Source organism: Apteryx rowi, unplaced genomic scaffold, assembly GCF_003343035.1.
Source record: "Apteryx rowi isolate R43461 unplaced genomic scaffold, aptRow1 scaffold_505, whole genome shotgun sequence".
Taxonomy (NCBI): Eukaryota; Metazoa; Chordata; class Aves; order Apterygiformes; family Apterygidae; genus Apteryx; species Apteryx rowi.
The window spans coordinates 17626-42736 of NW_020450767.1; the positions used below are offsets into that span (position 1 = coordinate 17626).

Consider the following 25111-nt stretch of genomic DNA (forward strand, 5'->3'; position numbering starts at 1 on the left):
ATAAAAATGCAGTATCATACCTCCTTATCTTTTCAGCTAAAGAAACAGAAAATCACAGTGAACTGCAGGATGATAGACGGTGGTGCTTAGCGAGAGGATGAGAGACAACGGGCATAAACTGAAACAAGAGAGGTTCCAGGTGCATATAAGGAAAATTTTTTCACTGTGAGGGCAGTCAAACATTGCAACAGGTTGCCCAGGGATGTTGTGTAGTCTCCATCTTTGGAGCTTTTCAAGGCTCAAAACCCGGGTCTGACCTTATTGTCGACCCTGCCTGAYGCAGGATGTTGGACTACAGACCTCCTGAGGTCCCTTCCGACTTGAATTATCCTATCATTAAGATCAGGGTGTCAATGACTATTCGACATAAGAAACAGCATCTTTGGCTTTTACTCCTCTTCCTGTCCCACGAGCCCATTTCATCTTCCAAATGAACACGAAAATATTTAAGCGTTGCTCAGCAATGCCAGGCTACATCAATACAAACCAGCACCAGCACTAACAATACCTGCATCGCCCAGAACAAAGGAACACATTAGTAAAGAACGCTGAAGACCTGCTTATCAATGCATTATAATCACATTTGGCTACCAGTAAGAAGAAACAAAAGAGTATTGACTACGCAATCATAAGTGTGTCTTACAGCACAAATTAGGAGAGGAAAAAAAAAAGCAAGCATCTTTTCAATCCAGTAAAATTTGTTATAGTGCTCGCCTTCAGGAGGAACAACACTCCTTTGAAAACATTCTGCAAAGTCTGAATAAAGCATGGAAATTTTCTTACTGGAAAAATTAAAATAGAAATTAGCGTGTTAAGGCAGAGGRAAAGGACTCTTCCCGAAGCTCTCATTTGCTCAGTTAGCACAACAAACACTTGAAGATGATGAAGCATGCTGACTTGATCAAGGAAGCAAAAAAATGAACTTACCGCAGCAATCATAATTGCGTTATCCAAAAATCCAAACCCTACAAAAGGTAATGCATTGTGGAAGAACACTAAAAGAAATAAGTAACAAAGAGATAATAAATATCTATAAAAGAGTTTACATGAACAACTGACATAGTTTAAACGGCAGTTGCCTTTAAGRGAAACAAAGATGACACACAGAAAATCCCTTTCCTACTATTTCTGTTAGTAACCTGTTTTTATTTTTAGCAGGTTTGGTAAACCCTCTGCTACATCTAAGTGTTATTAATGGCTTCTGAAGAACCAGTTAAACCAACTTACTCTTCACAAATACTTGTAAAATTCTGGATGGAAGCCACTATGTCTGCTAGTGCATAAGAGAAATATTTAAAACTACACAAATTTGATACTACTTACAATCCTTCCAACTGACGCTGCAGTATCACAGAAGATTGCCAAACTCTGTCTCAGACTCTTTGCATTCTTCTCTCATTCTAGGAAGCAGCTTGAAATAAAGCCCCTACTTTCTCTGCAATTCCCTCTCTATCCCAGTGCAAGAGATCCATCTTCTTCAAACATTCCTAAAAATTCATTTATTTTATTTTTTTAAGAGTATAACCTAGAGCTAGGCAGTTCTTATCATATAAAGCAGAGTACACCCAAAGACTCCGTCAGCAAAGCCTGCAAATGCTCCTAAGATGGTTTTCACTAATGTGTTAGTTATCTCACTAYTGAACCCAAAACTTCTGTATCTTGATTTTCTTGGGGCACTATGCTGAATACAATTAGACTTGAAGAGGCTCCTCAACACATTATTTAAAGAATCAAGATCCATCTTTTATTTCATGCATCTTTTCGTTCTTGAAATTCCAAATAAATCCTGTTTGAAAATATTTTATTTTGCAGCAACTTGGAACATACAGGTCTGAATAATTTCTGACAACAAGCACAGTGATACTGTATCTTTCCTTTTGTCCTATTCCATTTTCTCTCCCAAGTTTTAGCTTATAAACTTCCTATGGAATTTGCATGGCATTGCCTCCAGCTGAGTCTTAAGGTGCTAGCATCATAAGACTAAATACAGCACTAAGGACAGACTACTTTTCTAAACTGAATTTTTAGTTAATTAGTTCTTTTCAYTTTTTCAACTTTTAAAATATATCAGCTTTTTCACTTCAGATGTGATTAACAACCACATTTTATAAATGTACACAGTTGCAAACAYACAAAGAAGGAAGAGAAGAACATGCAGGAACTTCACGGTCACATGAAAAGAAACAGGTGGCTCTTCCTTTTGGTTCTGCTTCCCACAGACAGTATGAATACGTGATCACATAAAAAAGCAAAAGCCACATTTCAAGAGATCTTTCATGCTCAGGAACCAAAACATGTTTGGACTTTCAAARCTACCTTGTAAGAGCATAAGCACTTTCTTAAATGTAAAGATAAGAAGAATAAAGCATGTAATATGTGGACTTCTAAAAAAAATTATTTACAGCAGGACAAAAAACCTGCAGAAAGATAAAAAGGAAAAAAAAAGCACACAAAAAGATGTCACCGGTTTTCCAGATTTGTGTACATAACTGTGGATCTGCAGGGGGGGCTCAAATTCTGACTGAAGGTGACAGAATCTTGGAGTCCACGGAGTAAACAGAACTCCAGTGACTAACACACAAAAATAAAAGTAGATACCCAGAACAGGAGAAGGTTTGCATAAATGATTGCTCACTGACAGAGCTTAAAAACACAAAAATATATTGATTTGGAAATTGAGTCAGAATTTAGCATTATAAAGAAYGACAAACCTATTTCCAGGTTCTCTATAATTTTATATCACTTCTCAGTCCACTTAAAGTATATGTGACTAGAAGCAAGTCAGTAGTTTTAAGCTTAAATGCACAAAACCGCACACACTAGTGCAGCATCAATGCAGCCTGGCTTAGAAAAAGTAATTTTTGCTACTGGCTTTGAAAAGTGTTCTTTCCTTTGGGCTTTCAGTCCCAGTCCTGTTCTCTCTCCACCTGAGGTCTTATGAAATAAAGATGGCAAGGTGATTGTAGGTGCTTGCTTTTGTTCATCTACTACTCTGTACTATAGGGATGAGGAGAGAGTAACACTTGTAGGAGGAAAAGATGAAGCAATTCAAATACAAAGACCGCACAAGTACTGAACTACATTCAACAGACATTCTTATTTTACCATGTCTCAGCTGTCCCGGAGATGGTGGTGCAACCTCCAACTTCTCTAGAGAAGTCAAAATGAAATCAGAAAGTTAGCTAGTTCATCACAAATTAAATTTATTATAATATGAGTTTACAGAATTACCAGCAGGCAAAAAAGCAGTTATGTTGATTAATATCTTTCAAATTTGAGGAACAAAAGCTTTAGATATCTATATTATTTTTATATTAGATAACATGATATTAAAAGCCAAAAAATCTGTCAGATTGATATTACAAGATTAAACTTATAAATAGAAGTGATTATGCAAAATAACAGCTTATACACTAGAACAGCCCAATAGCCATCTTTGTTACTGGATTTAATAAGAAAGTTAGAAAAACCACACTAAAATTAGAAAAAAGGGCATCTAATGAATACAGTAATTTACTATTTGTTTTTAGAGGTACTCTAAGCAGGCAGCAGACAACCTTCATTCCTCCAGTCAGTTTGCAAAAAGCCCCTACTATTTCTGTCCTGACAGCAGACATCTGTTATTAGCTAGTGCGAGAATAAAAGAGAAATACTACGACATTAGAGACCACTGGTTTCAATCACAGCGGACCAAGTTTGGTCACTTGGTGCACGTTTCGGGTATCCTAGGCTCAAACCGTTGAGAGCTTAGGGCAAGGACCCCCTTCCTGAGCCCTGCAGGATATTCCATAGGAAGCTAATGCGGTTTCACTGAGCGATAGGTGACGCGCAGAAGGCAGCGGCAACAGGYGCCCATTTCACAGCAAATTTCTGAGGCATAGGGGAGGAACCAAGCTACCTACTTAGCTTTTTTAATGTGCCAAACATAAAACCCCTCTTCAAAGGAGAGGCGGGGGGAGAAGTGGCCCCAATATCCTCCAGCACAATGAACCCTGAGCTTTTGACAAACAGCTTACAGATTTTTGGAGCAGGCAACATCTACAGGCAAAGGTTCTCCCGTAAAATAATCGGGAAGCTTACGTCACTGTCCTAGGTTTTCGACACGTACTCGGGGCTACTACAGCAGCTAGTATGAAAAGACAACGCTACAAAGACAGGCTGTCGATCATCCAGGCACAGTCTGCACCACATCTGAGCCACACAGATTAGACTGAGCATCCCCACAGCATCCAAGTGAGTTGGTATACTCAAAGCTATTGCAAAGGTGTAACTTGTAAATTCCCCTAAATTGATGTTTTTGGTCGGTTGGTTTTTAGTTTAGACCATGAYACCAGTATTCAGCCAAACAGGATACTGGCTTCCAAAAGAACTGCACTAATTTAAGGTCTTAAACTATAAAACCTTTCAAGCTTTAACAGCTACGCAAGAGCTGCTTTCTCCACCTGCCAGAAAGATATAATATCTAAGCTCCGCAGAAACAGCCAACTGTACTGGCCATGCAAGTGAGAGAAGTACAGCCTAAATACCACAAAAATACATTTTTTTTTTTTTTAAATAGAAAATGCTACGGAATTCCCAGATTAAAACCTCAAGTGGAGGGAAGAGCCAACGACCTGCCAATTAGCAGATGGGAGCCCTGTAAGGACCAATTTGCCCCAGCTACAGGCAATTGTGTCCAACTGCCAGAAGAAGCAACGCTGAAATTTTCAGCTTGTGTCCAGGAGGGCTTGGCACTAGGGAGGGCACCCACCTCCCACCCAAACGTCGTTGTACCTGTCTGCAGGCGGGCTCCCCTGAGGGCAGCCAGGCAACCTAAGCCAACGCCACCAGATTTGGCACCAATTCCTGACAAAGCTCTCACAACATCCTCTTGCTCCATCTTGTAGGATGCCGAGGAGAGAGGAATGAAAACGCAAAAAAAAAAACAAAACAAAACACGAATGCAGGCATAAGGGGGTGCTGCCTCCCAGAGCGCTCTGCTCCAGCGGGAAGCTATTACATTGATCACTARGGCTCCTTGCTTCTAACCCCAACCACGAAACCATCCTCGGGGAAGTATCATCTATTTTTCAAGTCTAGTTCTCCACAAGCAAGAATTTCATGATAAAAATCTGCAACAGCATACACAAATTTCCAAGTAACACTCCTTTTATTTCTGAGGACATAACATCTTTTCACAGTTTGTCCTAATTTTTAAAAGGCAGTTATCCTATGCAGTTTGTTTAGGTAACTCCCAAGTGAAATATTTTGGGTACCAATACAGAAGACAGAAGCCTATTCAGTTTTRTTCCACAAAACTGCAAAGCTTTAGTACACGAGCCTTGTCGATTTAACTACAATCGATCCTGTGTTTGATAGCACATGCCATTCGACATAATTACATTCTATTCAGTGTAGCCAAAAAGCTATTAAAAAGTTAAAAAGCGCATAATTTTAGAAACTTATTACTAAAAGGATGAATTGAGGACAAGCACTTGGTAGGAGTAAAAATAAATAAATAAATAGCTCTATGAATAATGGGAATGTCAACAGCCGCATTAACTGGAAGGGATATAAACTTCCTACTTTGGCATATAAATCAAAGACTATCTTGGAAAGTTTTTAATAGGATGGAGGCTGGGTGACGCTATTTTAGAGGCAGAGGAGAGATGAATTGGTGCGAGGTAGAAGAAAATAGCAAGGGATCAAACATAACCTTCCTAAAGAGCAAATTCTTTCACCACTGACATAACCTGTTTCAGTAGTGCGGGATTCCCATAGAGTACCCGTTTCACAAAGCAGGGCACCTAAGGTGAGCAGTTCCTTCATCAACACTAGTCAAATAAATGTTGAAGAGAGGTCCCTAGGGACAACATCATGGAAGTTAATGGCACCACACTGCAGAGACCACACTCCTCTCATCTAAACGCTGGCCACGGGGAATGCTTGTTTGGGTAAAGGTGTCTTCCTGCCGTGTCCATAAAAACCTTGTTTTGTAGAGAAGTCTTGCTATTTAACTCTTCCAGAAATGTGCCCAAAAATATAGCTTCCTTCATTGCTGAGAAAAAAAAATAATCTGGGGAAAAAAGCAATCTGGGATCATTAATGAGATGGGGATAGAAGTCTGATAGAAGAAATTCAAGTAACCAAGCAGAGGTCTACCCCATGAGCACTCCAGAGAGGGACTCTCCAGTCCTGAAGTCCTCTTTGCCTGAGCCAGGGCACACAGGTCTTTAGAGCCATGGAGTAGTTCAGGCTGGAGAAGACCTCTAGTCCCACCCCTCACTCAAAGTAGGGTCAAACCATACCAGGTTGCTCAGGGCCTTATCCACAGGGTAGGTGCAGCACAAGACCTGGCTCAAGGAGAAACCTGGCCCCTGGAGAGCGCTCTAGCCAACCTTTACGTGCAAAGCACTGACAGCTGAAGGTGGTCTCACACACGACTCTGCAGAGCACGGAAGGTTAGAGCGCACGAAGCTGTAAGGGCTCAGCTCTACCCTCAGAACCCAAGGCTTAGTTTAAACCTGGCAGACTGGGGGGAAAAAAAAAAGGTTTAAAGAAAGAACTAATAAGCACCATGGCATGAAAGCAAATAGCATTTTTATAGAATCACTTCCAATACCATCTCTTTAAAGCCTTACACACTTTAACACCCTGCGAGATATGCAGTCACAAGGGGATCGTGTTTCAGGAAGAACCCAAAAAAATGCTTTAAAACAATTTAAAACTCTAGATACACTATTCCCAAGTATATTTCACAATTTGTTCATAGGATGCTATCCTGGCTTTTTGAATTTAAGGCTCAGCAAAAACAGGAAAAAAAAAATCTTCAGAGAGCACAGCAAAGGAAACATGTCCTTCACTTGTTTTACTGGAGGAAAGAAAAAAACCTAAGTGYAAAACTCAGTTTCAAGAACTAACTGAATTCACTCAGAATTCAACACTTCAGAGTTTAAACATCGGGGAGGAACAAAGTAGTCCAGTATCGAATTTCAAGACAGACATTCACCAGCTCTTCATAAAGCATAGCACTGAACAAGACACCAGAATTCAACTTATAGCACAAGGATTAAAGTGAAATGACAGAATAAGGAATACTTTTATTTTAAACTGGCATACACAACCCTAAATTAAGTTACAAACCAAGGTATAAGTGCAACACAGGCCACAAGCCCTGAATTAGCAAAGTCTGGGAAGCAGGAAAAAAAAAAATAGAATTGGTTCTTAAATCTGTTCTTGATCCTTTTTGAGTTTATAGTATCACTTTTGTTAACTACACATTTCCTCCCCCTTTTTTTTAAATAGTGGATGAGATAAAACCCAAGGGGGAATATGAAACTGTCAGCATAAATAACATTATCCACAAGTTGGGCCAAATCCAGCAAGTTAAATTAACTCTGCTGAATGTAGCCAATTTAAACTCAGATGGTACTTACAATTTAGTTGCAAGTTTATTATTTTTAACTGATGAAAGAGTGATCAACAAGTAACGAGAAGAGATATTTATTCAGGAATTTGGTTAAAAAAAGAACCAGAAAGTTATCAACATTAATTTTTGAATTATCAGTTTATTAGTAACTGAAATACAAGGACGCTTGCAAACCTAAAGATGCATTTTCTACACYACTGAAATTGCAGCTAACACTGCCATAAGATTTTACAGCTAAATCCATTACGGTCATCACAGRGCAGGAAACACAAGTGACAGTGATAATAGGTTCTACAGCCAGGGCTACTCTAGGAGGATAGACTCTACAGTCGAACACTTAAATCTAACGCAAGAATCTGAGAAGTGTGCTTTATAAAGTTTTTTAAATAAAGACTGAATTCCTAAGAATAATGGTTTAACAATGAATAGTAAGAAGGTAAGGGGGGAAGAATACGAAAAATATGATCCATTATAAGCCTACTGCAGAGTCTGAATGATAGTCTCTCATCTGGAAGTTAAGGAGGGCTTTGCCTCAAATCCATCAGTCCAGAACATCAGCGTTGTCCAACCTGCCTGTCCAGGCAATTCCAGCAAATCACTCAGATATACTTCATGAAGACAGCAATGGCTTCACATACACAGAACAAGGGATCAAAGCAATTTTTTGTCTATGCTGTACTCCCTTCCAGATGTGTTCATAAAAGAATAAAGGTTTATGGAGACAAATTCTGGACTGGAGCACAGAAATAAGATAGTTGTTATTGCTTTCTTCAGTATCTAGAGATGGATCCTTAAGAGTGAATTCTGACTATGAGGTAGGAGTTTATTCATGGAATAATCTCATAAGATACAACGTCATCCCTCTTTGTTCCTCTTTTTCCTCCAAGCTTTACTAAAAGCTGCAAAAACCTCAGTGCATACAGCAAAACACAAAGCTGAATAACCATGTTCATTGATTTTCAATTGGCTTCCCTTAATATTCCATACAGGAACAGCCAAGCCATGAGCTGACAGCAGAGAAAAAAAATCTCCATCACTTGTTATAATTCACAAATGGTTTCCTGTTACTACAGCAATTAAAGCACGAAAGGATGCTGACCCGCACAGTGCTAAATATAGGCTTTACTGTTAGCCAGTTCAGTCACATGCACAGAAAAAAAGAAAGCTTAGCAAAGCGCCAACAAGCGATGAATAAACAGAGGACACGATATAATAATTTTTCTCTACCACCAGTGACAAGATAACTGTGTCCAAAAAAATGTTCTGCATAAATACAGACATGGCACTACAGGGATTAAAGGATAATTTATGCTCTCCCTAAAACTGCAGAGAATTACGCAACAATCATGTCCCATCTCCCTCCCTCAAAAATCTTGAGATAACAGAACAGATCATCACCTTTACCTGGAGCTGTTCTTATGTCTAAAGACCAAGCATTGGGAATAGTTCACTCCAGGAACACTTCCTAGCAGGCAAGCAGCCGTAGGCCCCAGGAGAGAGCCAGGGCCAAGTGCCACATWCAGTGGATGCAGCCAGTCTGTTCCAAAGGGGGGAGAACCAAACACCTAACAGTGGGGATATAACTACTCTATACCACTTGACCTAGTGGTATAGAGCAGATGCATTTAGCAACATACTTTTCATGAGATATAGGTTTAAATATCATAGAACTTCATTTCAATTTTCTCTTCAGTGCCTATTGGATGTTCATCATCAAATAATGAGAGTATGCAGTATACTTATCCTATTAGCCCTTCCAAAAAAGGGATACGCCATTAATAGCATTTTAAAGACAGCTGCCAAAGCACAGACACCTAAGGTGGGAAAACCAGGCTGGAAGTCTAAGAGAAAGCATAAAATGAAAACAGGTATCTAGAAATCCAAATCACTGTCTGCATCACTAGGACTTTTCCTGATCCATTCCAATTTTATTTCAGCACCTTATAAACTTAAAACTCAGCCTTTCATTTCCATCCAARCAGATTCATGCCAAAATATGATTTGTAGTGGTTTGTTTTGCAAGGTCCCAAACTGCAGTTGCAAAATATATGGTTGCTACAAGATTTGAGAGGGTTAACTCAGCTAAAATGAAGACAACATAGAAAGAGCTTGTGGTTTATAACAGAGATGCAGGGTAATGATAGAAGTATGGTGTTTGAGCTGCTTAGTTCAGAGAGAAATGTCAGAAAGAAACAGCTGAAGTATTTACCTAGAAATACCAGAAACACGGGAGATAACATTGTAGGAATCCGAACATGAACAATAACATGGTCTTCTGATCTGTGCATTCAGACAYGAATGGATGTAAATTATTTAACAGAAATCAAAAACGAGAAGGTGCTAGAGTAATGCCAAAAAATAACTTGGCTGTAGTAATTCCCCAATGAGCGAGTCATTCACAAAGTCAAGACTGCCTCAAAAAGGCAGACTCATTTGCCGAGCCATAATCCCCACGGGCAGCAGCGGAGGTGGGCTCTGCCCTCCCTCCTCACCCCCGTGTTCGAGGGCTGGGGACTGCAGTGGCTGCAGAAGCAGCTCACACCATGGGGTAACAGAGGGACACCGCTCACACAGCATAGCAAACTCTTCTATCTTGGGATGAACAAATCTTCCCCGGGGATTATTACTGCTCTCCCCATTAGCTATGAAACGAGACTGGATAACTATTTTAGGCTAACATGAGAGTGGAATTAATCTCATCTAAACATATGCTGGTAGTTGTGTTTCAGTAATATGAGGTGTTAACACTTCTCTGTCAGCAATGAATTCTCTTGGGCGTTTCTGGTTTGGGGCAAGTATCTGTCAGGGAATTCACTGGTTTCCAGCAGAGCAGCAAAGCAACTCAGCAACAGTGTTAATTGAACTGGAAGCGAATAAAATCATAGTTTCTATATATTATCATGGTCTGAGGTTAGGTTTTATGATTTCCTTTGTAGTAGCTCCACATAGAGAAGACAAGGAAAACGGTTCTGAGTGACACCACAAAAGATTCGATAACAAGGCTTATCACAGCTCTAAGCACAGCCAAAGAGATCTGATCTAGTACACTGCCTTCCTCGCCTTGAAAGAGAAAAACATTACACATTGCTGATGCCTACATATGAGTGTTCATGAAATATCTGGGGAGGAATATATACAATTTAGGGATCCTTTATTTAACAATGTTCCCACCAGGTCCTGTTTTTAAAAAGGAATCTGAGAAGGTGATGAAGGAAGATGAGTTTGAGGGATGAGGGAGATGAGTTTGCTTCCCACCCTGCCTCTCACTTGTGCCTTTCTCTCACCTGCCCAGAAACACACTTGTTTCCCCAGAAAAGGAAAAAAAAAAAAGGTAATTTGTGAAGAACAGAGAGCAGTGCTGGCTTTCAAATACAAGCAAACCATGCTGTATTTGTAGGCAGCAGTGCAACTTTGGAGGAAGAAGTCTACTGACAACTGCCTGTGCAGCAACAAGAGGGGACGGGGTGCTCCCTCCTTCTCTGCCCTAGCATGAAACATAATGTATTAATAACACGAGGGCTTGTGCCTCAAAAGCAGCAGTGGGCCAGGTCCATGCTACACTCGCTTGCCTTTTGTAATACACTTGCTGTTTACACAGTCATTCCCAGGCACAGAGTGCAAGCTTTTGCCTCTTGCAGAGGCTAAGGGTCTTGGAAATGAGAAGAAGCTACTGGATTAATATCAAGAGATGCAAAATCCATGGCAATGCTTACTACAGCAGTGAATTCAAGGCTGGCAAGAGCAGTGCTTCCCACACTGCGTGGTACCGGCAGCCCCAGCACCTGCATTCAGGCAGACGGCAACAACCGTTCCAACAGCCAACACCATGCACAGGCACTTACTGCTGTGCAGTGACACAGACAGCAGCAAGTTTAAAGGGTTGAGGGGGGGGGTTGTGTTTTTTTTTTTCTTCCTTCTTTTCCCTTAAGAGAATTGTACTAAAACTAAAGGCAAACTGCTATTAAACCACATACTGGTAAGTATTGGGCTTTTCTTGAAGTAACGAGCACTGAAGTTTATAGCAATGGAAAATTCCATTCCCTGCCTGAGGAGGAGCTCGGAAGCAAGACTGCAGAAATAAGAGTCTCACCAAAGCAATTTTAAAGACTTTGAATGCACAGAGATGTTTTTGCTTTTCATCTGTCTCAGAATTGAGACACCTACCCAGAACGATAGAGCAGACAGATAAATTGAATGGTGTCCAAACATTTAGTTACAGACTCGCAGTAAGTGTAGTTATGCTCTGCTAAACTCTCACAGCATTGTGGCAATGAAGACAAGGACTTGAGAGCCGCACATGCATTTAAGAAACTGTTAATACCTATCAGCAAAAAGAATAATGTTAAAAACGATTTATAATTTAAGTTCCAGCCATAAATTACACTCAGCTAATTTTTACCTCTCTGTATTAAATATCTAATGAATAAAGAACTCAGTAGCAATGAAGCTTTTTTCAACCCTTAACCCTATGTTAAAGGTAGCTGAGCACTTGGGTACCTTTCCTCTTCCGTTCCCCATGTAATTTAGCACGCTTTCTTGCTACACTTGTGGAAGTAGTCAGATTTTAACACATGACTCTTTGCAGAGAGAAAAACAAGATGCAATATCAGCTTTGACAAACAGCTGAAGGAATGAATATTATACAATATAATGTAAAAATAGATAAGAGACATTTCACGTGGAACTTGACCTCCGAATGTTTTCTTTTGGCTTTTAAGTTACAAGATCATGGAATACTTGCTGGATTGTTATGCAGCTGCATTATTTAGTAAGTTATTCTGCACATGAATTAAGTTTTACTAAAAAACATTTTACTCTGTTCATGAGTGATCTGAAGTGATTAAGAAATTCACATAGTTACTAAAAGTTGATTTTATAAAGTCTTATAAATAAGGAAAAGCAGAGGATAACAAGGGAAGAGTAGAGCATCGTAGTCTATAAGCAAACAGCTCTCACTGAGTTCATTAACTGTTTCAAGCAATTGCCTTTATTCTGCAAAACAACAAAGGAAAAATTCTTCTACTGATGGGTGTTTCTGCAGAGATGCCTACATTTTGGTAAGCATGATTCCCCCCCCCCCCCCCGGAGGACTAATTAGCTCAGTGCTCAGGATTAATCAGCACAAGTGCATCTATGCAGCCTCCAACTGCAGAGCTAACTCAAGCTTCAGCACTAGTCACACTACTGCAAGGTATGGCTGTGCCCCAGACTTTCTCTAAAGCCACACTGAGACTTCTGCTTTATGAAGTACTACAAATCTGATCCATTTATTTAACCTCTGTGTTGATTAACCTTCCCTTGACACTAAGCAATGAACACTTTAAGAGATTGGCTTCTGTCATTTAACATTCTTGTTTCAACTTTGCATATTTTCCCTTCTGCTTTTTCACTACTGTTAGTTCTTTTTCTCCTGTTCCTTCACAGCAATTTCAAGTGTGAGGGAGCAGCAAATTCCTATGTGAGAGTGCTGAAGTTGTATCCTCTACCTGTAGTTCTGCTAATCAACTTGCAAATTAGCAAGTTATGAATGTAAACCCACAGCCCAATCCTCAAGGCTTTTTGCACACAGAAAAAGTCTGTTTTGTTTTCTACATGGGAAGAAATAAGGAATCTAAGCTATTTAACATGATTTCCCTTCTATCAAGATGACAGCGCAAAGTTGCCTCTAMTATGACAACTGTGTATTGCCTGCATCAACAACATACCTGTAACACCAATATTTACTGGAGATCTGGATTAAGTTTGTGCTCCTATCTGTTTCATGCTCTCCTGCGGGGCCTGACCTCAGTGTGCCTCCAGCATCCTTCCCTCCGCTCATTCCCATCTGCTTCTCCAGAACTGGGTAGTGTTACACAGCCTCTTCTCCAGCAACGAGGACGGGGAAGGATGTGAGGCAAGCTGAGGACTCCTTCCCCCATGGTTCTGGAGCAAAGTRCTGCACTACACAGAGGTGGCCACTGATGCAGGAGGAATGATCCTAAATAGATAGGCAGAGGAAAGGAGAAGAGAGACAGCTCCCTACCTACTCACTAGAGGTCAGAGGAACTTTGAGGTCTACAATGCCGCCACATACAATTCTGGGTGTTTGACAAGACCAAAAAAGTAACATGGGAGACCTGAACAGTATTGCTCACTAGTGCAAGTCACCATATGTGCAATAAGTGACACAGACCTCACTGAGGGACGAGAGAATGAACCCCAGCCTGCGGCAGAAATCCCCCTGCAGCACTTCCCATGAGACAAAAGGAAAGGCTGAAGCACAAGTCAAATACAAAACTGTACCTTGAAGTGATCTAAACTCATGCTGCTGCTGCAAGCGGTGATTTGACATGCTTTTCTTCACATTCCTAAATTCCTTCTTGACCATATATTTTGGACTTTTCCTTTATTCTAGCACTTGTGCTCAGCCAGGTACATGGCTAGACCTACCAAAGAATACTAGTGCCAGCACGGAGAAACGCAAAGGGACTGCACACCCGGAGGTTTTCAGGGTAGTGGAGAAGACTGGGACATTCTCTCTTTGCAACAGCCTGGCTTAAGCCAATGGTGAATCTGCACCCATACAGACAAGACACACCTACTACACATCAGTTAGCCCATTCTCCTGCATGGTTAGGAAAGAATAATTAAATGAGCTCAAGCTCTTACAAAAGGTTGGACAAAACCACAGTGGAACTCAGCCATATATAGTCTCCAACTCCAAAAAACTGAAACAAGCAACATCTCGAACCAAGACTGATCTGAGACATTCRTAGCATCCAATCCAGAGAACTAAACTAACAGTGAAAAAAATCCAGTGAAAAACATGCAAAATCCAAAGAGTTTTTTTTTTTCCCTTTCTAGTAAGCCATATATAATAAATGAGGTTGTAAACAACAAGTAACATGTATCTGACAGTCAGACTAGTCATCTTTGGCACTGGTTATTTATGCTGTATCAGAACTATAGACATACCTTTGTTACATTCACTCTATTCAGAGAGAGGGAGATACTTTCACAAAAAGGTTGTCTGACCTTTTAAAGAGGAAAAGGTGATCAAGGTGGTTATTTATAACACCACTGCCACTTTTGCAGCTACCTAGTTCCCTTGCTGCCTTTACTTTACTCAATGAAATAAACTAAAATAGGTAATAAATAGGAAACTTGGCAAGGGAGGGAGGGAAGAGGAAGGTCAGACTTGTCTCACACCTGCCCTCTGGTCAAAATCCTTATTTATTTGGCAAGATGGATGTAGATCAAGCTGGCAATATTGTGAACAGTCAATTTTATGTTTGTGACACCACATCTTTCCTTGTGCTTTATAAAAATCAGTCCATTGCCGGTACTCAGTGAAGTAAAGAAATGGCTTGGATTGAAAGGCTATTTGTAATCTGAAAATAGAAGTTAAGGGCATTTAAAAGAGCAGGTGGATGAAAAAAAAGTTTGTTCCATCCACATTTCTCTCCAGTCTTCCATGAAAGCCAATAAAACAAAATTCCTATCCATTCAGCTCGTCACAAGAGTTGGGATAATATACAAATGGAGAATGATGATTTACACACTGCACGTAACATGAGCTATAGAGAGCTGGGCACTATTAGGTAAGGGATAGGTCATTGCACACAGCCAAATGCTACAAAGAGCAATTAATGAAAGCCAGGAACAAAGTTTTTTTTAAGGCTACAAGTGACTAGAAACTGATTATATTTACAAGCMCAGAAACGTAACAGGTTGAAGTGCAACAATTATCTTTTGGGTCACAAGGAGCATCCGGACACCAAGAGAACATCGACAGAGTTTCACAGCAACTCAACGTTACTTACACCCRCACACCAAGAAGCAGACTCACTCCTCTCTGGGGCATGGATAAGAATCACTTACCGCTTCCTGCACTTTATAGAGAGCGTTTCTCCTCCTAACCTTGTCTGCAGGCTTCCCAGGAGGTTTTGAAAGCATTGCCGGTGTCCAGATTACACGTCCCAGACTTCCTCTGCAAAGAGAGCTTTGGAACCGAAGCCTGGGCCGCAGTGAGACTCATATCTCTAGCTCCTCTCAGTCCAAGTTGGCCTCACTGTACAAGCCTCTTTCTCTCAAACTTTTTCATTCTTTTTGAAAGGAAAAAGATTTTTCAAGAATGTGTCCCTCCCTCGGTCAAGCAGGAGCCTTACTTAACAGACGTTAACCATGGTAAGGCAGATTTTAACTCTGCGAATATCTCATGTCTGGCGCATATACAGGAAAATGATTTTCCTTCCCAAAGTGCAGCACAACAACTGCTAGGCRGCAAATTATGGTACATACACTAAACCCCTAAAAGCTACAAAGTATTTAGCAAGTGTGTTGAGAAAGGRTTATGTCCCTGGGTACAAGAAACAGGAGAGAAGAAAACAAGAAAGCTTCTTCTTAGGCCTGTTTTAAGGTGATAAGAGGGCTGCCACAGAACATGCCCAATCTCTAAACACACAGATGTTCAAATATGCTCCYGTTTGCTCATTATAATCCAGAGAGAAACACGTATGCTAAAAAACAACCTGTTGGAATTTGCCAAAGTGTGATGCAGATCGTGGAAATTAAACACAAGAAATTCAAAAAGTACCCAAAAAAAGCAAAGAACATGATGAGTTCATCACATACAAGTGCAAACTGGCAAATGACGCAGCAAACAAGGTGTAACAAGTAGCAGGACTGAATAATGTGCGTTACGGCTGCTAGAGAGGATGCTTTATTAATAATTAACATACCAAAATCTAAGCATCCAAAATAATGCAAACGAACACATGAAAAACACCCATGATTTCATATCACATGGTTTTGAATGAAATATCCATTCTACTGGATTAAAATGGGTATTTTGGGGGCTTTGCCTTCAAAACCTTGCTGTGTTTCGAAGGAGACGAGGGTTTAGTTTCAGGCGATGTTAGCGCACAGCCCAAGAATTCCAGCAGGCATCTTAGGTATTAAAGGAAGTTCTCAAACAGCAGCAAAATGGAAACAAGAACATTTGCTCTCACATTTTTGAAATAACACCATGCTAATTTAAGAAGAAAGAAAGAAAAGTGGTGGGGGGGAGGGGTCGCGTGTGTGCATGCAAGCCCTCTCAAATCCAGCTTTCTCCAATCTGAGCCACTTCTCTACAGGCAAAAAATAAACTGAGCCAGGGAGATCCAAGACAAATTCCTGAAGTATATCATGCAAGCAGTGTAATTRTCTTATTTTGCCATTTACTTTGTCTTTTATAAAACATTTTCTCCCAGAGACATAAGCTGTCTCCATAGTTCCATACTCACATTGATTAAATAAGACAGAGTAGAGCTGAGTTTTCAGCTGAAATGAGTAAGCTTTAAGTAATTTCTTTAAGTAAACTGATTGAACCAAATGAAACTTGATTTTCTTTTAATTTAGATTACACACTAAAATAGGCCTCTATATTCACAGAATATACATGCTCCATTTCATTTATACCTATAACATGAAGATCAAAGTGTTTCTAATCTAGGACTCTAAAATGTTCAAGTTACTGTAAAATGCCTAAGTCAAAAGCACTCCTCAAACCAGAAGAGATAATTAAAAAAAAAATCTTACTTCCAATGGCTATAAATGTATTATTTTATGCATGACATTTGAAGAATAATGGCTCAAGGTTTGGTAATTTAATTCAAGATCTAAAAAAAATGCTTGTGCATGACAACTACTTTGGATATATCACATGCTTGAACACATGCAAAATTTGGAAAATAAATTTTGATTTGAGCAATATTCTATTTCACATTGCTCAAAATATTAATTACAGAGATGGGCAAAGACAGTTAACTAAATTATATTTTTATAGATAGCATTAAATATAGCAGTAATAGCATTTCTGTATTGCATTTGGACCATGTAATTTAATGCACAGCACTTTCCTAGGAAAACACATAATGACACTTAGCATAGCTGAACATAGATGACACTGAGCTTCTTAAAGCRAACACAGCACTCTCAGTCAGCAATCTCAGTCAATTCAGTATTTTCTAGAAATTATGGTATAGCTCAGAAGACTTTCCACAAGACCAGGACATGAAACACTTCTCCAGTCACATCAACAATAAGTCTCCAGAGTATTAGGGGAATCACAGACAGAGACTGAAGTCTTTATATTAATTTAAATAAAGGAAAATTGTGAACTTTTATTTCTGGTAGCAATACATGCCAGCTGCATCAAAACAAGCAAGCAGAAAGGTTGTCAAACCAGCAGTTTGCTGGCCTTATGCAATGCTGTGTCTTAGCAAACAAACTTTTTTTTTTTTTTTTTTTATGAGCTTTAATGGCCTACTAAACACGATTTATGAAATTATAATCATTCAGATTAAATGTTCTTCATGATACCTCCATGCTTCTTTCTGCTTCTTTTTTTTTTTTTTTACTGTACCAAAAGTACTGGTCGTCTCTGGTGATACTACCTCCTTCGCTGGCTTCTCAAATGGTAACCGTGGTTTAGGATATCTGGATGCTAAAATTTTTCAAAAGCAAGACAGTAATAAGTCATTATTTAAAACATTCCAATTAATACTGGAGTATCTGCCAGCAAGGAAAGAGCCTTTACAAACAATAAGGAGACTGGGTTCTCTTTAGCCTTCCCTGATTTCACTGCTTGATCTTGAGATGCTTGCAGGCTTTTCTCCGCAGAAACACATGGCCAAGTTCCTGCGTTTAAGCAGAGAATGCAGACTAGAACCAATTTTGTTAAGTTACACAGGTAAGTAAAATTACAGAAGGGGGAAGAAAACTAAACCACAAGAGCAAGAACAACATGAACTTCAGCAAACAGTACCTTGCTTAATGTGGTTTAAAGGTGGACAGTTACAGTGATATTAGACATTTTTAGAGCATAGTTTCAGGCTCGTTATACTACAAGGGACCAACATCCAATGCTGTTGCTTATTGGCATCAAACCTCAGTCCCTTCTAATAGTTAAGCAATATATGTACAGCCTTTTCCCAAAGTGCTATCTATATTAGCACAGACAGAATACAGCTCACAAGCAGACTTTTAATACAAACAAAATGTTCAGGAGTTTAAAATGGTAAAAGAAAATCAGCAAATTTATTCTAAGGAAGTTAAAACTCAATGGAAAAGATTTATATACAGTTAATTTCTAAGAGATACTACATGTATGCTGAGATGACAACATAATGAAAAATTTAACCTTTCTAGGTACCTAAATTTGCAGTTTTATTATTACTTTAAAAAGGAAGTCCAAATAAATCATAAGCATTTAGTTATATTAAAGCTTAAGCACAAAAGTACATTGGAATAAAGACACCAAATGTAGAATTGACTAATACAGCACAGTAGTGCTAGAATGAATAATGGAGATAAGAGATTTTCTACTGCTTGGGAGTATCTTTTGTAGATGGGATTTTGTTCATTTTTTTGCTTTGGGATCTTTCAGGGTGGGTTGCTTTATTTTATTTTGTTTTTCTTCACAATTTCAGGTTTCTTGGAGATGGAGAGTATCTCTCAGCTGGACTTTAGAAGTATTAAGTCTTTTAACTAAGGTAACTCCACCCCATGCAGTGTCCAAATCTTCCCATGCAGCTGGTCTTTTAACAGGCACCCACGTTCTTCAGACAGGATGAAAGAAAAAAAAAATCTAAAAAAAAAATTTGAGGTAGGTTTTATAATAAGTGAAAAATTAACCAAGGGAGAAAAAGGGGGTGGACTCMCACCTCTATCTATTACTCGACAGAGTAGTTGCAGAGTTATCTGATCAATGAGGTTTTCCCTGGTCACACCATTTATGTAACTGCCTGGTGAGCTCTCTGCAGAAGCAAGACTCAGCTTCCCTGGCCAAGCTCCATCCTTGTTCTCTGAACAGAGCAGAAAGCAGGACTCTGCTCTTCGGCAAGGAGGCCTGGGAAAGCCAAACGCCGAGTATTATAGATACAGAAGCATGTGACAGCTAAGGGCCTTATGATTTTTCCTTTCAGAAAAATACTGTGCCAGAACAGCTGCAGCAAGATCTAACTTAACATTCCTTCATTCTTATTTTTGGGGACAAAATAGCATCAATTTTAAGTAAATAACTAGGGTTTAATATTAGTGTTAACTGGCCTTTGGGGTGAAAATGCTTTTATAAATTTTACTTTATYACATGTAATAAAACATTTTGCATTACAATTTTCACATGGTGGTCATCTATGTAAATACAACAGTTTCATTCGCAGAACTTAAAACAACCAGTACAGCCTGTATAGCACTCCTTCTTTTGCACTCTGCCTTCACATAGGGGCTCCCTGAGTTTGAACAAAAGCGATAAGTAGTATGTATTTCCATCTGAAACACCTTATTCCCATCATCACTGAGTATTTTGGACTCAGAAGTGAGATTAGCAGAAGGCTTGGTGTGCACTGCGACGGCCTAAGAACACAAAGGGATTGCACACAGGCAAGCTGCAAGGTTTGTCATTTTATCAGCTTGACAGAGCACTTCAGTCTGCCAAACTGCATGTTTACCAGCAGTCTGCCAGAAGACCTTTTGCTAGAATAGCAATCAAACAAAATAAAAATAAAAAAAAAAATTTCTAACCTAGGTCACAGCAAGACAGAGGCAGGTGGTCCTTCTCCATACACAGCTCAGTTCACCTGTGTGCATATGTTAGGCCTACAGAGGGGACCAAATCACACAAGCAAGAAGGTCTCTTCCTCTCCCCATCTCAGGCGACCAGTGGTCCACCCAAGAACCCTCCTACCTTCACTGTAAAAATCAGTTGTTAAACAAGATAGCAAGCAATCCCAGCAGGATCAAATTCTGCTCTGCTGGGTTAACACAGATTAAGTTCTACCAAAAAGAGGTACTAAAAAGAGTGATATCTAAACCATCACATCGGATGAACTGGTTTGTTCATATCAGAAAGAGGTGTCGGACCCACACAAAACAGAAATCATTTTTCATACTGGATCATGCTTAAAGAGATTAAGAACTTCAGTTAAATTAATTTTTCTTTAAAAGTTACTGAAATAGTGGTACCTAGGCTCTATTATTCCTTAGGCTGTTCCAATAAACGGGAGAGTTCATAAATTTTACACCAAACCACAAAACAGAGATGATTATTCTGACGCCAAAATAAGATGTCACCTAACATCGGCCGAAAGCTTGCAATTCCCTCAGGAAGATCTTGCCCCAGCTGTCAACCCTTTCGAATGCATGGAGGTGGCGCCCTTTACCAAGCAGTGCTAACATTCTTACAAAGATAAGCACAATACTTGAGCTTTTGAATATTTTCCCATCAGAATGCACCAGTTTGGTCAGATTATTTATTAATACGTATGTGGTGTGGCATGCCACTGCCTTCAAATGGAGTCTAGCTGAAGACTGCATTCTCCAGCTGTGCAACACAACCAACGGCCAGGACTGCCTTGCTACTCAGCTTTTGCGTGTTTTCCAGTTAATACACAACCTCAACAGGAGAAACAAGCAACTACAAAAGGCTTGAGTTTCCTTTTATTTAGTGAACACATTACAGAAACTTCCATTAAATGATAAAATGCAACTTGGTGCTTTCAAAGAACTTTGTGTTCAATGTACATATGTAATTCCAACAGAAACTGTTTTCCCATCTTTGCAGCAAAGATGAGAAATAACTATCAATACCAAGACTTGATATTTCTAGAGACACCAGATACCCAATGTGTTAGTATTATTAATGAGAAAGTGTTACATCTGGACATAAGGATATTTTAACCCAATACACATTTAAGAACAACAGCACCCTTAGCATGTCTGCTGTGCCTTTATTTCCCTGTGTTTAATATTTCTTACCTAAGAAAGTCAAAGCCTTCAACAATTTCCCCCCGTGCTACTGGGCTTGCTGCACTGCTTAGAAGTGCTTTTATGAATCGCTTCATAACATACGCTGGAAATTTAAGGGAGAAAATCTGAATGTAATCACCTTTCCCTAAAAAGAAGTTACACCTTCTCTTCAAAACTACTCTCTTATAATGGAAAATTGCTAAAGAAGGACATAGGCATTAAATCATTCTCCAGATTGCCAGTAAGTTTTTTTGTACTTTCATCTCCCTCGCTTAAAAAAGTAAGAACAGGAGGGAGAATCTGACTACCTGCTGCCAACAAAACTAAACCTTGCTCATGGGGCACGGCTTCCACAAACAGGAAAGCTGAACTCCTAGAGTTTATCTTAAAAGGAATTTGTCAATTCGCCACTTCAGTGTTTCTGTAACTCTGAAACAGGAAAGCACAACCTATTTGTATTCAAGTCCACATGCATCATCTTTGTTTGGCATCGCTGACAGGCTTACAAGGAACACAAGCTGAAGTTTTAAAACTCTGCTTTAAACCTCTCCTTGGGAAAACAAACCTTAACTATTCACCTTTCAAAGATTGCAAAAAACAGAAAAAAAAAGAAGTAAAAGACCTGCATGAAGAAGAAAAAAATAAGTCCAGGTAGGAAGGACTGTAGCTTYCTTAACTGAAAACGGCAATTTAGTCATGCTTCAACTAAACTGTAAGTTAGCTGGCAAGATAGAAATCATAGTTTAAATTGGGACACTTTGCAAAAAAATCTACTAACACATTTGCATTAAGATTCAGTTTCATACTCTTCCCCTCAGCTTCTCTTAAGCAAAAAACATCTATTACTTCAGTGTCACCTCCCAGGTGAGCACTGTTTCACAGCCATCCTTTAGCGCAAGCTCACAGATAAAAGTTTTCTCACTGAAGCATTAAAACAAACAGAAGAACCTCAGCTTTTATTAATACATCAAATTTCAAGTGCTTTCATGAAGCTAAACTGTTCAAACCAGCTGCTAGTGCTGGAAGCTGTAAATACCCAGATGTTTTCCAGGTAYGACACTTGATGATGAGGTGACAGGAACACGCTACCCTGTGACAAGCCTCTCCCCATCTACAGGTTTTGTGACTACAGTACAAACAGATGTGTTAAGTTTCAAAACACTTCAGACTCACCTAACTTAAAGGTCAACAGCTATGACTCACCTACCTGAGGACCGTTCTTCAGCGTAGGAGCCGTGGCAAAGGATGGGTTTCCCTGCAGCCTCTACCATTAGCGGAGGCCACAGATAGTGTGTCCTGTCATATTTCGCGCTAGGGCAATTAGTTGATGAAACTGCGTCCTTCTGGTGGTAGGCCTGCGCACGGCCTGAGGAACAGGCCCCTTTTGGTTCTTGATGTGCCCAGGTCTCCCCATATTGCTGACAGCTTCCCCTAGCTGATATGGGGTCTGTTAGGGCACAGAAGAGGTAGTGAAGGAAGAAGGTCAAAACTTACCCCAATAAGGACTGTGTTAAGAAGGGCATGGATTAAGACCTCCCTTTCCATATAGAAGTATGAGAAGATCACAAGTGTGAAACAAACTTAAGTGCACAGAGCRGCAGAACTGCTTACACCTTTCACGATTGAGGAGAGGCTGATTCCCCAGACTCAAAAGGGTTATAGGAATTTACTCAGCAGATAGATAAGTAAATTAGAAGGCTGCATTTGGATCACTTTCATGGGAAATGAACACCAGAGTAAAATTAATCTAAAGAATCAACTACCCAAAGCTACAGCATGCTGTCACAGATTAAGAAGACAGGGCTGAAACACATCATCAAAATCATTTCATCTAGATTGAGCTCAGCAGTTATCAAAATCAGAAGTGACACAAGCAGACTGAAGAAAGTACACGGGAAGTGAGGAACAAATACCTCTCCCTCCCCGCCCCCATTTGCCACTCACAATCACAACCCCTGTAACCAGTTAGACTATTCCTATGCAATCATTATTTTAACTAAACATACAAAACAGTATCTAGTCATAATAAAGCACATAAAGTACCACCATCTAACCAGGTAGCCATATCATTTTCTTTCCAGTGCAGACCTTTTACTCCCTCTGCGTGCATTTGTCACTACTTCATGCTGAAGCTGTATTTTTATCTGCTAGAAAACTGGAGTAGAGAGTGGCGGCCGCTCTAAATGCGTGCATTAAACTGTCCTCACATAAGATCTGAATTCTGACAATACCGACTCTCTAAAGAAAACAGCTATTGGCAATACAGCCCATACAAGGGCTCCTTTCAGCACAATTCCCTTCCTTCATTAGCCCTGAACAGCTTGAATATATGAACACCAAGGGAGAATCCAGTGCTACCATGGGAGCATCTACTGAAAGCAGAGCACCTATTTTAACTGTGTTGAATGATTTCTGTGTCGTGTTTCTTCTCCTGTTCATGATAAATGTGCTTTTAGTTCCCAAGAACATCAGGGAATGTACAACAGGTGTTTACTACAGTTTAAAAATTAAGGATTAGACCAAAAAAAATAATCTTAATTCACCGGACCTCCAGCATCTCTTCATAACCAAGATGGGCTTCTAGGGAGTCCGTCGATGTTTTTTAAAACATGTCAAGAAATACCATTGCTTAAAGTTAAAAGCTGACAGTGGCCATTGTGGCAACGGCCTCACTAGAGCGGGCTAAAAGAAAAAGTTAATTCTCAAAGCATCTCATCAAATTACTATTTGGGCAGATCAAGAATTTGGCTGGAAGGACTGAGGCCTCAGAGTTATTACACTCTGTGCAATCCTTATCAGTGAGAGTRGAAAGCACACAGCTGAGCTTTTATTGAAATGATCTCTGATATGAAATGATAACTTCTGGCACAAGTGAATTGGAACTTCTACTGCTGAAATAAATCTGTRGTTTATGAAGCAGTTAAGTTTCCAAACTCAAATTAATGCTTTTGTTACTCAGTCTTCTAAATCCTAAATTAGCAGGTAGTCACACGATTTTATAGAAACAGACTTTCATACTGTATCTAACAGYAACTGAGCAACAAGATATTAAATAAGACCATCTGTTGAATTATCTCTATGTAAATCTTGAGWTGTTATACTAAAATACATTTCAAAGATTCATTTTGAAATTCACAACACGATCCTCCAGTTGCACAGAAACACTGTGAGCAACCAGTTTTACCTGAGCAGTAACTGCTGAGATAGAAACTCACAAAAAACCTTTTGGCAAGAACCCTCCATAAGCTGATAAGGATCTATTTTGGAARAGTATTAGTTGTTAGTATTCAAAAGTTAGTGTCAACTTACAGCTTAAAGAATACTGCCTGCTATGCTGGAAAACAAATACAGTCACTTTATACATCGCTCTGGAAAACACTACTACTGCTCCTAAAAAAGTGTTTAAGTGAACTACTCTTGCTCTGACTGGAAACACTAGTGTTTCTATGCAATAGTGTACTATAAACAAAAATGAAGAGGTACCTGAAAAGGTCATTTTACCTCAAGAAAGCAGCATTCCTATGGCTGCACCGTGGGACTGTTTTCTGCCCCCCGTGAGGTTTCTCCGAGGCATGTACAGAACAGCTACAAGCCACAGAAATGCCCTTTCCAAGGGCACGCCACTATCAAAGTCACAAGGAGGCCTAGGCCAAACGCACACTGATTTCTTACGTATCTGCCGTCATCYTAGCTGTAATAGCTACCATAAATTACAGCTAAGCATCAGAGGCAAAAACGCGGAGCTGGTGATTAACAGGATTTGATTTTCTCAGGCTTATTGTTCTGTCGGGGAACAAGTTTGCAAGCACAGCTGGCTCAAAATAAGTAAGYAAATAAATAAAAGCACTCTGTGAGCTGTTCTAACTGATGCTGCGGTGCCCTGGGCCAGAGGCTCCCTGCGCCTCCCCGGCGCGCGCCCCGCCCGTGCCAGCG

At 39.8% G+C, this 25111-nt stretch overlaps 1 protein-coding gene across 1 annotated transcript in view; it reads right to left on the reverse strand.

Moving 5' to 3' along the window:
- The window catches only part of TMEM65 (transmembrane protein 65), a 41216-nt gene that overhangs the window by 8270 nt on the left and 7835 nt on the right, over positions 1 to 25111 (reverse strand). The window contains exons 2-4 of the mRNA XM_026079938.1: positions 22386 to 22667; positions 3106 to 3150; positions 928 to 995 (exon numbers count right to left, since the gene is read on the reverse strand). Coding sequence (XP_025935723.1) covers positions 928 to 995; positions 3106 to 3150; positions 22386 to 22667 — 395 coding nt within the window. The remainder of the gene's footprint in view (positions 1 to 927; positions 996 to 3105; positions 3151 to 22385; positions 22668 to 25111) is intronic.